The 16,084-nt window shown below is 42.7% G+C and overlaps 2 protein-coding genes across 2 annotated transcripts; one reads left to right on the top strand and one right to left on the bottom strand.

The window, feature by feature from the left end:
- Positions 1-803: 803 nt before the first annotated feature.
- On the top strand, positions 804-9,079 carry LOC108894741 (low-density lipoprotein receptor-related protein 3-like; the record flags this gene model as incomplete). Its single annotated transcript, XM_018693341.1, is given in 10 exon segments — positions 804-942; positions 1,030-1,235; positions 1,926-1,951; positions 1,953-2,213; positions 2,215-2,268; positions 2,270-2,545; positions 2,827-3,299; positions 3,619-3,677; positions 3,680-3,750; positions 4,610-9,079. Coding segments are annotated over 10 exon segments (2,441 nt in total), but the record flags the coding sequence as incomplete, so codon positions are not given.
- Positions 9,080-9,391: 312 nt separating this feature from the next.
- On the bottom strand, positions 9,392-14,621 carry LOC108894742 (asc-type amino acid transporter 1; the record flags this gene model as incomplete). The annotated part of the gene is given in 8 exon segments (XM_018693342.2): positions 9,392-11,295; positions 11,397-11,574; positions 12,625-12,774; positions 12,880-12,976; positions 13,154-13,257; positions 13,412-13,535; positions 13,718-13,871; positions 14,496-14,621. Coding segments are annotated over 8 exon segments (1,034 nt in total), but the record flags the coding sequence as incomplete, so codon positions are not given.
- Between the last annotated feature and the right edge of the window lie 1,463 nt (positions 14,622-16,084).

The raw sequence follows: 16,084 nt of genomic DNA, 5'->3' as shown, positions 1-16,084 counted from the left end.
GTTCTAAAAATGTAAGAACAGTGGCTCAGAAATTGAGCGCTCAACCGATTTGGAGAATCGTTCCGCTCCTCGTAAGTGTTTTCTGAGCAGCCAAAGCCTGATATATTTTATTCCTCTGTGTCACACAGCTCCAGTTTTTTCAAATACTATTAGCCCCACTGATGCACTTGCTGACATATTCCTTCAATACCATGAACACACACACCACAGTGCTGGCGGAAATAGTCATTAGCACACCAAATGTGTATTAATCCGCAGATGAAAATAGTTCCCAACGTTGCTGTTTACTCTTGTTTGAGTAGTTTGCCAAAAGCTACAGTGCCCAGCTTTTATAATAAATGATTCTGCTTTATAAATAAACTAAAACATATATTTACGACTAGATTTACATTTGTTCCTTCAGCAGGAACAATTGAGCCTGGGTGCAACAGACAGACTTGACTCACGCGTCGTTGTCTAATGTGTGAAATAGCAAAGATATAGAATATTGGCAGCATTATTCTCTAATTAAGGCACTGAAGTTCTGCCTCTGCTCATTTTAATTTCTGCTGAATAAGAGCACCAGGAAATTTGAATAATGAATGCATGGGTCTGAGGCTAAAGACAAGATGCTAAGTAATTAACTAACTAAATATACAACTGCAGCATAATGACTGTAGGAAATGAAACCAGATGTGACACTGTAAAATAATAATACTTCCTCCAGGTTGATGTTTTGTCAGTGACACATAAACATCTACCAAAGGATGGCGAGGACTGACCTCACTAATATGCAAGTTCTCCCCCGTCTCTTTGTTACCCAGCAGGCTGCAGCGAGCGGGTGGAGGTCCATACAGAGCGGAGGGGTGTGATCTACAGCCCCTTCTGGCCTTTAAACTACCCAGCTGGAGTCAACTGCAGCTGGCATATCCAGGGAGGTCAGGGAGAGGTCATTACCATCAGGTAGAATCACTCACACGTACACTTCATACCGTACACATGACATTTGTTTTTGAGGAAGCTTCTGAAACGATCAATTCTCCGTCCTAGTTTCCGTAACTTTGACTTGGCGGAGTCGGGAAATTGTTTGGGAGATTGGCTCCTGCTGTCTCCTACGTGGAATGGGGAATCCAGGCTGTGCGGCTCCGTGCTGCCTCCACCCGTCATCTCCACCAGGGGGCGTGTTTGGCTTTTCTTCCACTCTCAGGCCAACAGCTCTGGGCAAGCCCAGGGCTTCCGCCTCTCTTACATCAGAGGTAAGCTTGATGAAAGAGGATGCTTGGATTGTCTTTTGTCCAATCCTTAATCTGAGTGAATCAAAAGTTATAGTTTAAAAGGTACAAAATGTAAATAATTTGAAATATAAATAGTAAAATTGTCAGTAAAGGCGAAGTAAAAATGAACAGAGCTTCAAGTATGATGGCCTGATGGCTTGTAATATTCCATTTTCGTGTCTGCATGCCAGTAATTTCTTAATGAAAATTTGTGTGTCAGCTTTTAGCCTGCTAAGAACTGATCAAGGTCCACAGACCAGGTCTCTAAGTTCTCAGCAGTTTCATATTGGCTTTCAGTCAGCTCAGCAAATTACAGCTGAGGCCTTTGACAAATGGATCAGGGTTTATAGTAATTCAGCCAGAATTACAAGTGGGGATTAGCTGGCCAGACAGCACTGAAGACTCCTGAACTAAACCCATTAGCCAGTGTTTGGCCTTACAGAATATTTCAAATAATGATTTTTGGAGTGATTTCCTCTGCAAGGTGTTGTGCATGTGCATCTTTCCACGTTATGATGATTGTAATGATGTGCTAAATCTTCTTCATCTTATTAAATGCCAATGAAGTGTATTTGTTTAGGTAAACTGTGCGTGTGCTGAGTGTGTTGCTTGCACTCAGCTAAATGAGCTATAGGTCTAGAGTTCTAGTCTGATCATTTCTGTCCTCTGCAGGTCACCTGGGCCAGAGCAGCTGTCAGTTCAGATGAGTTCTTGTGTGGCAATGGAAGTGTCTCCCCTCGCTCCTGGAAGTGCAATGGTCAGGACGAATGCGGCGATGCCACTGATGAGCGTAGCTGCTCCCCCCTCCCACTGAGGCCCAGTCCGGCCTCTGCCCCTTTGGCTCCCTGTCGTGCACCGGAGGTCCAGTCCACCCGCTGCTTGCCTGCCACCCTGCGCTGCAACGGAGCCCGGGACTGCCCTGACGGTACAGACGAGCTGGGTTGCCCCGACACCACCTGCCGGCAAACGTCTGGGGAACTTCTACGGCTCCTTTGCTTCCCCAGATTTTTTCCGGGGCTAATCGCAGCGCAGTAACAGAGCTGAGGTGTTCCTGGCTGCTGGACACCCAGGACCCCAAACCCATCGTGCTGCAGCTGGACCTGCAGCTCGGGCCCGGAGACTCACTGCATGTTTACGATGGTTTGCTGCAGCAGGCGGAGCATCTTTTACAGGTGCTGTCGTATCATAACAACCGGCGCCTGGCTCTGCTGGAGTCGAGCCGAGGACAGATGAGTGTGTTGTACATGGCCCAGCCTCACAGCCCTGGACATGGCTTCAACGCCACTTACCAGGTACTGCAGTCTGAAAATACTGCATCTTGTTTATAAGAAAAACCTTTCATTCTTCTCCATCTGTCCTTTGCAGCCTATTGTTTAAAACTCCCTCTTTAAGCTTCTCCTACTGACTTTTAATCTTCTTTTTTCTTCCATCTGTCTTAAGGAATCAACACTTTTCTTAATAGTCTGGTTGAAAGTAACTGTTCTGTTTGTGCAGAGAACACAATCAGTCAACCACAGTACAAGTCGTCCTCTTGGTGTCTAGACAGTGACGTATTTTTCCTCGACCCTCCCAGGTCAAAGGTTACTGTTTTCCTGGCGAGCATCCCTGTGGCGGCGATCAGGGCTGCTACTCTGAACGCCAGCGCTGCGACGGCTACTGGCACTGCCCATCCGGCCGTGACGAGGAGGCCTGCCCGACGTGCCCAGACGGTGAGTTTCCATGCGAGGGCGGCACCGGCGTGTGCTACCCGGCCTCGGAGCGCTGCAACAACCAGAAGAGGTGCCCGGATGGGTCAGATGAGAAGAACTGCTACGACTGCCAACCCGGAAACTTCCACTGTGGGACTAACCTGTGCATCTTTGAGACGTGGCGATGCGACGGTCAGGAAGACTGCTTAGATGGGAGCGACGAGAGAGACTGCCTGGCTGCAGTGCCCAGGAAAGTCATTACCGCCGCCCTGATCGGAAGCCTGGTCTGTAGTCTGCTGCTGGTCATTGCCCTCGGCTGTGCCCTCAAACTGCACTCACTCAGGAGCAGAGAGTACAGGTGGGGACACAACATCTCTGTCTTTTTTTTTAGTCAGCATTTATTACTGCTTACTCCTTACTTTTTCTTCCTCCTTTTGACTTATTAAGCGCTTTGTGTCTGAAATAATCTGTCACCATAGCAACACACTTAAGATATTTTTATTTTATTTTATATGTTATTTCTCCTAGGTCAGGCGAAGTCCACAGATACAGTCTATCATTGCATCTTGTTGCTGCTGATGGTGCAGAAGATTGATCTTTTTCACTAACTCCAGTTCTCAACACTCCAGTTCTTGTCTCCTTCTGACCTCGTTTTCCTCTTTCTCTCACCCCTGTAGAGCTTTTGAGACTCAGATGACTCGCATGGAGGCAGAGTTTGTTCAGAGAGAGGCTCCCCCTCCTATGGTCAGCTGATCGCCCAAGGTCTCATCCCTCCAGTGGAGGATTTCCCAGTATACAGCCCCACCCAGGTACTGCATTCACATAATTATACACTGTGGGAGACGTGTTTTACCTTTGAGTATACAAGTGTGACAAACCTTTAATATTACTATCATATCTCTGTGGCAAATATGACACTACAGTGCTAAAGTTAACTTACCTTAGCATTAGTACCGGGATCTATGTAAAAACTGCGTTTTCTGTTTCATCCAGAGGAGGCTTATTCTTATTTCTTTGTGCACTTAATGAGGGTAAGAGGTGCTGACAGGTGGATTTTGTTACCTTCGGACAGACCCAGGGTAACTGTTTCCCTCCACTTCCAGTCTTTGTGCTAAGCTAACCAGCTGCTTGCTCTAAATTTGTATTGAACAAACAAAACTCTCTGCATGAAAGTGAACAAGCATATTTCTCAACTATTAGTGATGCTGAACTCAGTCACATGAATACACTACCATATGTGCAGTAATGCTACTACTTTCATTTGAGGGGCAAAATGGATTCATGTAAAATCATCCTCTTTACTCAACAGAAAAGTAATGTTGTTATCCAGAGGAAATTGTTTTTTGAGTTTAAAGCTCTGGGATTAAGATCAAAATGTAGCAACAGCTTTTATGGAGGTCAGGACTTATCCTGAGGATGTCTGCTGATTTCACTGTATAAACGTCACAACCCATCAAACCTAAACTACAGCTTTGACTGGAAACAGCAGTGCAAGAGGACAAAAATAGACCAAAATTGCATTGCATTTACACTACTGCCTGCTTTGCACCGGCACAAGAATAGGGCTGTAAGTGGCCACTTCATCTGGTGAACTGTACTTAACAGTTAGACAGAAGCAGAATTCTACTTCCTCTGTGTCTTCCTCTGTCTGCCTTCCCCCTCCTGCAGGCCTCCATGTTACAGAACCTGCGGCTGGCGATGCGCAGACAGATCAGACGTCACTCGACGCGGCGCTCCACCTCCTCCTCCTCTCGACGGCGTCTCGGCCATCTGTGGAGTCGCCTGTTCCACGGGGGAGGGAGAGCCAGGGGTCACGCCCCACTGCTGGATCCCCCTGGATCCACGCAGATCACGCTGGGGCTCCACAGCTACCGAACTGTGGGGGAGCAGGGGCCACAGGCCAGGGCCAGGGATCAGCTTGGGGATGAGGCTGATGTAGTGGGTTTGCCAGACTCCTGCTGCTCAGCCACAGTGGACCTGCAGCCCTGCACGCCAGAGAGCCCCGCCTCACCTCTCTCCTTGCAGTCAGTGGACAGCCCAGAAGACGAGGAACCATCCCCTGTCAGCAGGGAAGGCACCAGGGTTCCACAGTTTGAGCATCCCACTGCTAGTCAGAGTGACTCTTCAGCCCACAGCAGACTTCCTCCCACCCCTCAGGAAGCCTCTGTACCCCAATGCCACCCCCGTGCATCTAGGAAACTGGTTCTGGAGCTTGCAGTTAACCTTAAAGGCGTGTCCTTGAGACGTTACTCCCCTCTAGGACCCTTGTCCCCTATCTCACCCCCTGTGTTTCCCAGTGGCTCCCCAACACCAATAGCCCAGTCTCGCCCACAGGGCCCAGAGGTGACTTTGCCCGCTGAGCCCTTGTCTTCTTCTGTGAAAGCAGAGGATAGTGACCTCCACTTTACCGTGGATGTCCCGGGAAGCAGGGACAGAAGAAGCAGGGACGAGAGGAGGAGGGAGGGCAAGAGCAGGCTCTGCAGGTTCAACAGGACCCTTAGTGATGAGGGAGGAGATTCAGGGAGGGAGACGACGCCATCCTGAAAGGTTTAGGTAGATACTCTCCATCATCTCGCTCTGTTGAGACCTGGTGTTGACGAAATCTGCACTGCAAAAGTGTCCTTGAAGTATGTTCCCACCAGATCCAGAGGTCATACCCGTACCTGTAGCCCCCCACATGGAGGAGGTATAGTATCAATTAAAATAAAATAAATATAATTATCTCCTGCCCATTCAGCCCCTTGAATGCTTTAACATCTGCATATGCACAAAATTATGCACATGCAGTCTTTAACTAAGATAAATAAAAACCAGCATTGGTAGAGCTTATGGCCTGCATCATGAATCTTTTTGTGCAGGGCTCATACTGATTAAAAGCAAACAGACTTCCCTGTTTAACCTGTTTGAATATAAACTTATCATGAGCCCATACCAGAAAATCACACTCAATTCTGGCCACCAACACCAATACAATATTGGCAACATGTTTGCCAAAGCAGCCTTCGTGTCGTTACCCAGAGCCATTACACACCGCTATATACTGTGAACCGTAAAAGCCTGTTGAGTGATCACATGAATTTATCAGATTAATGATCCTCTTCTCTGTCTTATTTCCACTTTATTGTGTGAGGTAGTGTTGCAGTTGTTATTGTGTGATATTTCCAGACAGTCATGATTGGCTGCTGGCAATATTTAATATTTTTGTTATTGTCAACAAATTGTATGAAAAGGCCAAAGCCAATGATGAGTTTGTCCATTTGTCTATATTTTTCAACTTCACCTGTCTGTGCATATACTTGCTTTTTTTCTTACAAAGGCAAATCATTTTCTAAAACAACAGGGCAGTGTAGTTTTCAAGAAACATAACTCAAACAGGAGTAAATAGAGCATTTGTTGGGGACTATTTTTAGCCGTGGATTAATACACATTTGGTGCACTAATGAGTGTTTGTGGCAGCAGGATGGTGCATGTGGCATTGAGTCAAAATTAATGACAGTTTATAATAGTGGGAGTGTTAGTGGTGGCTCATTGGTGTGTTAATAGTTTTATTACTAAAATGGAGTTCTGTGGCAGAGAGGATAAGCTATATCAGTACTTTAAACAGTACTTGTTAGAAGGAATAATACATTGTTGGTTTTGGTATTTCCATTGGGATTTGTTGACAATAAGAAAAAGATTGAATATCACCAGACCTACCTTCTAAACACAACTTCGAACCACTCAAAGACAAAAGTTTGTCATTATGGGAAATATTCCTATTTGCTCTCTGGCGCAGAGTTAAAGGAGAAGACTGCCAGCTCTACCCTGTATCTGTAAAGAATATATAAGGCACCTTGCTTGGGTTAGGTCAAAGACTGAAAACAGGGTCAAACAGTTGGGCTGGCTCTGTCTGAAGATAGCTAGTGAGCCTCAAAGGCGCAGGTAGGTACATTTTGTTCCCTTAAGAGAGAGCCAGGGTAGCTGCATCCCTGTTACTGTATGTGTGTGTGCCAAGCTAACAGGCTGTTGGCTGTAGCCTGATTTTTAACAATATGAGATACGAGAGCGGTGCTCATCATCTCATCTAACTCCGAGGGGAAAAAAAAAAATCAAATCCAAATCGGCATAGTTTCCATAAATGTCAAACTATTCCTTTAACTCCTGTGCAGTGTCTCTGAATCATGCAGCAGTTCAATCATGCTGAACATTTGTCAGTATTTATTCAACATATATGTTTCCAGTGCTGATCTTCTTCAGTGGTACTTTGACCCCTTTTAACAAACACGAAGAGCTTTTTCGTCATGTTTTGGAAGTGATATCAATTTGGTCAATGTTTTCCTCTTGATACATCATCCAATGTAAAAAGCCAATCTTAGATGGAAACTGAGATTGTGAGTCCAAGTGTAGTGAAGTCTGTAACTCTGCTCAGCTCGTCCTCCTGAAATCAAACCCAACCTGTCCTCTCCAGCCTTTCGTCACTTGTGTCTGCTCTGGTTTTGACTCAGTGCAGTGAAGGATTTATGTGCATATCCAGGAAATGTCGTGAAGAGCGGCCTCACTTCAGAACACTGATCTATAGAGTCCCTTTCATCCCAGTGGTATCTCCGCAGTACTGCTGACTGCGCACTGGCCACTGCAGACGTCCAGACTGCTGGTTCATTTCAATGGAAAATCATACCTATGCTGTGGAATTTTCTATGACAGAACGTTAAAGCAAAGACCTCTATTTTTCAGTCTTCAGTGGAGACCTATAGTAGTTCTACTTTATACTGTGTTTCTCTTTCTGCCTTGACAAACATTGAACTTGATCAAACCTGGTCACCTTGAGTGTGTAAGGCTTTTTGTAAAGCTTGTCTCTCCGAGGTACGACACTGGTAACCTTTTGCTAATCACTGTTGGACTTAAAGAATGTACCCGTTTCCTTTTTTTTTAACTGCAGGATATCAACGCCGAACAGAAAAGTCAGATAGCCAGTGTAGGCAGAGAGAGTATAAGAAATGACTAGAAGCCAAATTCTGGTGGATTTTTAGCTGCAGTGTCAGGTTTTGGTACTAAATACACTGTCTTGACTGCTGTTTTTCCTTTAAGTGAGCTGAACGTGCCATTCTACCCTCATGTGCTTCCTTCTTATAGAAGTTTTGTCATAAATAGCTGCTACATGTTACGTGCCATTAGAGATGTCTCCATACCCCTTCCTAAGCAATTCCTCCCTAAGGACCTGTCCTGATTCATTTTCCTTCCTTTGAGATGTTGAGAAACCTAAATCATCCTATTCATTCCTAGTTTTACACCTTGTGCTCTTTTTTTTGATAGTACATTGATGAAAGATGAAATAGTTCGCTGCTGACGGAAAAAGAAAAAGAAATTATACATCTGCATAGAGTATGTGCTTGTTATAAATGCCTTAATGATTTTTCCTTGCCATTGTAATGATCATGGACATTTTCATGAGTCACAGCTGTGGTTTACATGTTTGAAGAGATTAGATTTGACCGTATATCTGAACATATATTTATGATATGACATGTAATTGGTACAAGTGACTGCTATGGAGTTACAGTGCACTACTGCATCAGGAAACTTGTCTCTGGGATTATTATGGCAGGGGAGTTAGGGAAAAGGAAATGTGTCTCTCAGTGACCTTAACTCAGTGTATTTCCATGTTTATTTAAGTGATAATCTGAGATTCTTGTTTATTCTTATTATTTTAATGACGGTCTTCAATAATCTAGTCTAGTGTGGATTGTAGCCAACATATTGTAGAAGATGATTTAGTAGCGGTTTTTAAAATGTGTTGTATGTAATGAGCGCTGACGGGGTGAACAAGTTTACACACAGGCAAATACACTGGATCGAGACCATTGGACAGTGTCGTGCTACTGAACCAGGTTGTCTGATAGTGACATCCCCTCTCCTTGCTGTCTGATTTTGAAGCTTCTTTCCCCGTCAAAGGCTGAAGTCGACATATACTTTGTTTGTATAAAGGCATTTCTCTTATTTTGAGATCTATATTTGTATATTTTGTGCCGAAAGAGAGATGTCACCATGACATTGTGGGGTTTGCTGATCAAAACCCTGTAATGCTACATAACAGCTTTCTGTTTATTAGTCATTGTTTTCCTGTGCCTGCAATTAATAAACTTCAAGCTGGTGATCGTTTGTAGATTTTTTCTTTTCTTTGATGAACAAAATACAAAAGGGTTTATCACTTTATTTGCAATATTTTGTCAGTAATTTAACTGTATTTGTAGTGACTCATCACCTTTGTACTATTAGCTAAATGCTAATATCAGCTGCCAACATGCTCACAGTGACAATGCTGCTGATGTAGGTATCGTGTTTCCCACAGCTGCCATCTTAGTTTAGCGTATTAGCATCCTCACATTTGTTTATTAGCGGCAAGTCATCAGGTCAATCAGAAATTTTGACCTGACGATGGCGCTTATTCTCCACCCCCCAAAAAAGTTCTACTTCTCAGAGGTTGCTATATTTAATAAGCAATTACATTGTTATTCTTGTACAACTTTACACTCTTTTACAAAACACAGAGGTACATCCATCAATTGTACAGTATGTAAATGTATCACAACATGTCTGAAGGAATGATCTTTGTAGGAGTCCCTGGCGCATTTGTAATAGTAATTTTTTTTTCCTTTACACAGTATTTACAGATCTCAACTGAATTAACAGCACCTGGACATTGCAGACAGACATGCATGTTGTCTTAAGTGTGCGTCTGTGGACTTGATGCAGGGGGATATTCCCAGGACCTGCTGCTAGCCAGGAAAGGGGCTGAGTTTTCAGTCCAAGTTCCAACCTGCTGGTTTTACATCATGTTAAAAAGACCACTGGCCCAACCCTTCATATGTTCTGTTGTATACACAACATAAACAGCTTATACAAGAGATTACCCAAATACATGTCAACACCAATATCCCTGGGACCACAGTGAATTAGCATATTGTATCATGGTAGTAGTACCATAACTTCAGTGAAGAGATCAATTTGACCGAAATAATTTGGCGGCAATTTAGTATTTAAATTGGGCCGTAATAAGTCAGTATATTGTCAACAAGACAACAGGAAGGGGTTATAGCAGGCCAACGGGACTCTAATTAAATCAATCACGTTAAGTTAATCTATAAGTCACTGGCCATGGGTCATTGCAGTGATGATGTGTCTTTGGGGAAGTAGGAGCAGGACCATGCACAAGTAAACATCCACTGCCAACCGTCCACCGATCTGTCAGTATGATTCTGCTAATGTTATCCAACAACATGTTAATGGAAAGTACTGTCATAACTTCAACTGTCTTGGCAGGTCAAGCACCTTGTGAGAGTTCACAGTGGCATTCCCAGAGAAACATTAAAAACCTGGAAGAGCAGCCAGTCATCATGTGTTATAAAGATGCAGCTTATTCATTTCTGAGACAGTTGGCAGTTATTCAAGCTGAAGCCACAAACTGTGATCGTCCTGCCTCTCCTGTCCTGTAAATATTGCTGGGAAAGATAAGTGTCATTGTGTAGATCACTTCTCTAATAAGAACACAAAGGCACCTACAGTATCTCTCAGGAAAAAGAAGTGATATAATAACAAAAGTAAAGGGTGTAAAGTTAAAGGAATGGCTAGGCACTGTAGCCAGGCAGAGATACAGACAGAAAAATACTCATTCACAGAAGACAAACAGTAAACGTCCTGTGAGTGATTAGTGAAATAGAGCTTGAGATAGCAGCAGTAATAGAGAAGTATTGCTAAAAGCAAAAACTGCTTGCATATTTACCTCATAAAGTTATTCCGCACTCAAAATACCCGCACAAACCAATACACTATACCAACGCATACATTTCATAAGGCACATTAGCACAAGGATTTAGTAATAAAAGAAAAGGATGTTGGAAGTGAAGCAGAGGATGACAGAGAAATTCCTTGAGCAAGTAGAAGGCAGAAGATGAGATGAACATCCGAATGAAAGAGAAAACTTGGCATACTGGTGAGGAGAACGGATGGACAGCACTACCAAACCAACCAAATAAAAACACATGCCCCAGCTTTAGGGCTAAACATGCTAATGCCCTAAATATGACCATCCGCTTCTTTTATGTTGGGGCTTCGCCGCTGCTCCAATCAGGCTGCACCTATGCATGAACACAGGGAAATTCATCTCTTCACCACTCACAACCTGACCAAACAATATGAAAAAACAAAACAAAACAAAACAAAATCTGGAAGTACAGTTGTTGATGTAAAAAGGGAATTCCTGGTTGACTGCACTGCTCAGTCATTGGCTTTGGAGGCAGTGAGGGGTTCAGTCTCTGAAGGGTCTTCCTGAGGAAACACCACATAACACACCTTCTGACCCATATACGTGACTCTTTCTGCAATACAAAAGACAACAGGACATGTTTTAATTACATGGACTAACTGCGAACATATCCAAATATTTTCTCTTACTCGACTGTGGCATCGACCAACTCACCGACTACCCTGTAGATCCATTTGGGTTTGTCCTTCCACTGAACACCCACAAAGTATACAGGGACTCCAGTCAGCATGATGACCATACCCAGGCCACAAACCACCGGCTCAGAGTACAGACTAAAGCACAGCAGCACAGCCCAGAAAATCATGTAGGTGATGGGGATCAACATGTTTACCTGCACATGATAAAAACACATTTTAAAATTCAATTAATGCAACAGATAATTTTTATATATGCGTTCTGACCATAATTAAGACACACATAATTCATCTGAGCGACCTTTGTGGCACCAGGGGGCGCCAAAATATTATCCATGACCACGAAGACAGTTCACTAACCAAAGAGTCTACTTTGCGCCCTGGACCACAACTTATCCTGATTCCGTCTCCACTTCCGCTGCTGAGGAAACAGTCTGGGTTCACAGTCTGACTGGACAAGCTGCTGCTCAGTCGAGGTGATAAGTCAAATATATTAACGTGTTAACTGAGGTTGTGGATATTTAAAATGCCGCTAACTACAGACTACCGCTGCCTATCGCAACTGTAGGTTAGCTAAGTTCGCTAATTAACGTCTATTGGCTACAGCTGCTTCACGCGCACATTTTCCAGCTTAACGCTCGGTTGTTTGGTTTATGTTATTAAATGCAGCCAACACAGTTACCCTCAATGTAGACCTACTTTTTTTTTTTTAAATGTTGACATTAAGGGAAATAAGTCATAACGAAATTCATGCGAAGGTAAGCTTAACGTTATATTTTAGCGTCCTCATGTTAGATATAAACTTTCATTGTCATTTTAACTATCACTGCCATTTATCAGTAATATTATTACTATTGTTATTATTGTTGTTGCTGTTTATCATTTAATAGAAGACCTTAAACACCAGACAGACTCTTTGAAATTTCATTCTATACATTTTTTTAATCAAATGTTTTTTTTTTTCACTTTTAAATATCTACTCTTCAGTATGTTCTGCTGTTATTTTGCACCCTTTGCATTTATGTTGAGAGTACATACATGATTGAACATTTCCTAAATACAGTTGATAAAGTGACATGTCGATATTTGAGCAGAGAGTTTTGACCAGGAGGCACCAGTTCAGTTAATTTGAGGTTAACTGTAGAGAGCTGTGGATTGATGGTTAAATAACACTCAACAAGGTCGCATAACAAAAAAAAAAAAAACCTAAGTGACATTTTGTTCTTGCCATTGATATTAATTTGTACCTTAATGGGTCTGGCCAGGTTGGGTCTCTTCTTGCGGAGGTAGAGGAGGCCGGCGATGGTTACGCCATAGGACAGATAGTTGATAAAGGACACATAGTTGATCAAGTTGTGCATCTCTCCAATACACAGGATGACAATTGTGGCAATGCACTGTGGGACATGAGACATAGTGTCATGGGGACTCATTTTACCTGTTTTGCTCTGTGTCATTGTGGCATTAGACAAGGTAGACAAAACTGGCAGTACAGTACTTACACAGACCAGCAGGGCAGGGATTGGAGTGCAGTTCTTTAGGTGGATCATAGCCAGTAGATAAGGCAGGTGACCTTCTCTGGCCCCCGAGAAACACAATCTACAAATAGACAGACACACAATTCTTTGCATGTATGTCCAGGTTTACTAAATATGTTAGAAGTAACTCCTGACATCCTTGTTTTTATTTTGAGAACATAATATCCAGTCATAAAAATACATTAAAATGAGGGTTTGCATGTTGCATTCACTCCAAAGCAAAGTGTGTGTGTTCTACCTGGATGAGGTGAACAGATATCCATTGATTCCTCCAAAGGTGGACAGAGCTACAGAGATTGGCATCACCCAGGAAAACATCCCCAATAGCTTCTCTCCAAATGTCTGGAACAACACAACAACATTGACTTGTGCTTAATTTCAAATTGTTTCAGACAATATATATTTCCAGATAGCTGTGACTCTTGTTTTGTAGCATATAAACTGCTGTGAGCTCCAGTTTTATATGAAACATTCATAGAGATGGAGCGCTGCTTACCACTGCCACAGCATTGGAGGCCAGCAGCTCCTCAGGGGTCATGGAGGAGAAGTACGCAATGTTGGTCATGGTGTAGACCAGGGTCACCAGTGGGATTGAAATGTAGATGGCACGAGGCAGGTTCCTCATTATAGGAAAAATAACAATGATATAAGTAAGGACGATAATTCAGAAATTGGTGTTTCAGCGAACTGAGTAACTGAGGTGGACATGTACTGAAGACGCAGGTGTAACCAATTAGACCAGTAATGTGTCCGTATTAGCTTATACTGTATGAAAAACTGTAGAAATATGTGCGTGCCGTACTTGCGTGGCTCAACGACCTCCTCTGTCACGTAGTTGAGGAAATTCCAGCCGCTGTAAGCAAAGGAGGCCTGGAGGAAGGCCAGAGCTATCTGTCCCACCGAGGGGTCCTGACTAAATTCAAAGGCCACACTGGGCCGCAGGGCATCATAGTGACCTGTAGGCAGGTGAGAGAAAAGCAGGGGTAGATGAAACAGTAAAAAAGATCACAGTCTTGTTTGGCTCATATCACGTTTTAGATTTTATGTCTCCGGCGGTGGGGGGAGTTATACTAACTTTCCTCACTAGCTTTTTCATGTTATATCTACTCATGTGCACCAGGGGTCACCAGTGTTAATACATTTTTGCTGCTGTAACAGAATGCACAGCAGTTTATTTCTCATGATCTCATTATTAGTTTTCATGTCTCCATTCTGTATATTTCTTATTCGATGCATAGTTCATGGTATATAATTTTTATTTGAGTCTCCTTTCCGTCTTAGTGGGTTTTACTGCTGTTATTTTGCACAGAACCATATTGCTAAACTTTAACACTGTTAAGTGCTGCTTTTAATGACACAACATTTTTCCCTTATTTTATTTTTTTTTACTTTTGAATCCTCAAAAGTGAATCCAGTGACCAATAAATTTATTTACTTTAATTATTTACTATGTACAGTTAATTTTTAGACCAAACCACTATGATACCAAAATACCTTACCAAACCACATCAGTTGTGTGTGTGTGTGTGTGTGTGTGTGTGTGTATACGTGTGTACACCCATGCGCATGCGTGCATTTACCTCTACAGATCTGGACGAGTCCTACCACTATGATGAGTGCCAGAGCGAGGAGTTTTCCAACAGTGAAAACATCCTGGATTCTCGTTGCCCATCGCACACTAGAGCAGTTCACCCAGGTCAGGAATACTGCAAACACACACACAAATACACAAAGAGAAAAGATAAATACACTTTTATGAAATAAGACCTTAACCTCAAGGGGAAAAACAGCACGGTTATTCACCAGCAGGATGTGCTTTATATAAAAAGCACCAAGCTGAAGTTAGCCTGCGGTGGGATATTCCCCAGCTGAGTGCTAACTTAAATGTCACTAACTCTGTTAGTAGAATCTGTTCTGACAAGCAGAGAGCACACGCTCACCGCTCTGCCTCTGTGTATTATAAACTGCCCATAATATAATTTGATTTTTTATTAAAAAATCTAAATCTTAAAAATCCAATTTAAAGATTCTGTAGACTGCGTAAGACATACACATATGGGCAGGAAAGCAAACATTAAACTGAGAAATTCCATCTCTCTATATAAATACATTTATGCTGCCACTATAGAGTGAAACATACTGAACATGCCTGTGACAGTTCAGACTGACTGATGGAGACAATGATTGTACATTGTCTCACAGACTCCACATTGTGGAGCACACTGAGGTAAAAGAGGGAACATCTTTCCTGTGAAAACAGACAGAAGTCTATGGTGTTGGACACTTCCTACCTCCTGTTTCCTACTGGCATAAAGCATGTGTGTGTGTGTGTGTGTGCATGGGTGTATGTGTATATATGCCCCTGCTCCCCACACCGCTCCCTAAACCATTGTCCTTCACACTGACCCTCAGTTTTGTCTGTTTACAAGTGCCACCATAACAAGGCCTGGCTGAATTCCAAGTGAGCCAAACAGAGCGAGTGCAAGTGGCTCTCCAGTTGCCCTCCAACTCAAGTGCAGGCTTATAAATGAGAGGTAAACCCAGTAGCTCAGAGGAAGAGTGACAGAAAACATCACAAGACTTTTGTGTAGTTTAACTACTTGTACTAACTTGTACACATTATGCCACACATTTGAGCCTGAAAAATAATGTACCATAACTACAAATATGCAGTTATTGTACATATGTACAATATGTACATGAGCCCCTGTCAGACTTGCACCTTGTTACATTTCTGTTAAGACTGCAATCTTGCTAAGTTGAATTTTTTTGGACAATTTCAACATGTCTGAAGTCTAAATTAATACTGTCACATAAAGGGTATAATATACACAAGACTGATAGAGTTGATAAAAAGTGAAAGGTATTAAATGCATGTTGCTCTGTCGTAAGAATACAGTAGATTTGTCTGCTAATTATATTTTATACACAAAGGAAATCACCTTAAGAATCAATGAAATCCCATATGAATAATGAACCAATTGAAGTTTTAGAGGAGAGTCCACTGTCTATCAATCATGGGTTGTCATTCAGTGTATTACACTTGTGGTGTCATGCAAGGGGCTGTGCAAGATTAACACACTAAATTTAACTCAAAATCTAAACGTTTATACAGTACTGATAGTATAAAATTGGACTTGACCACTTTTTAGGCTTTGTTCAGTGTAAC

This window comes from Lates calcarifer, unplaced genomic scaffold (assembly GCF_001640805.2).
Source record: "Lates calcarifer isolate ASB-BC8 unplaced genomic scaffold, TLL_Latcal_v3 _unitig_3802_quiver_2610, whole genome shotgun sequence".
NCBI classification, from domain to species: Eukaryota; Metazoa; Chordata; class Actinopteri; family Centropomidae; genus Lates; species Lates calcarifer.
This window is presented reverse-complemented; position numbering and strand designations above follow the sequence as displayed.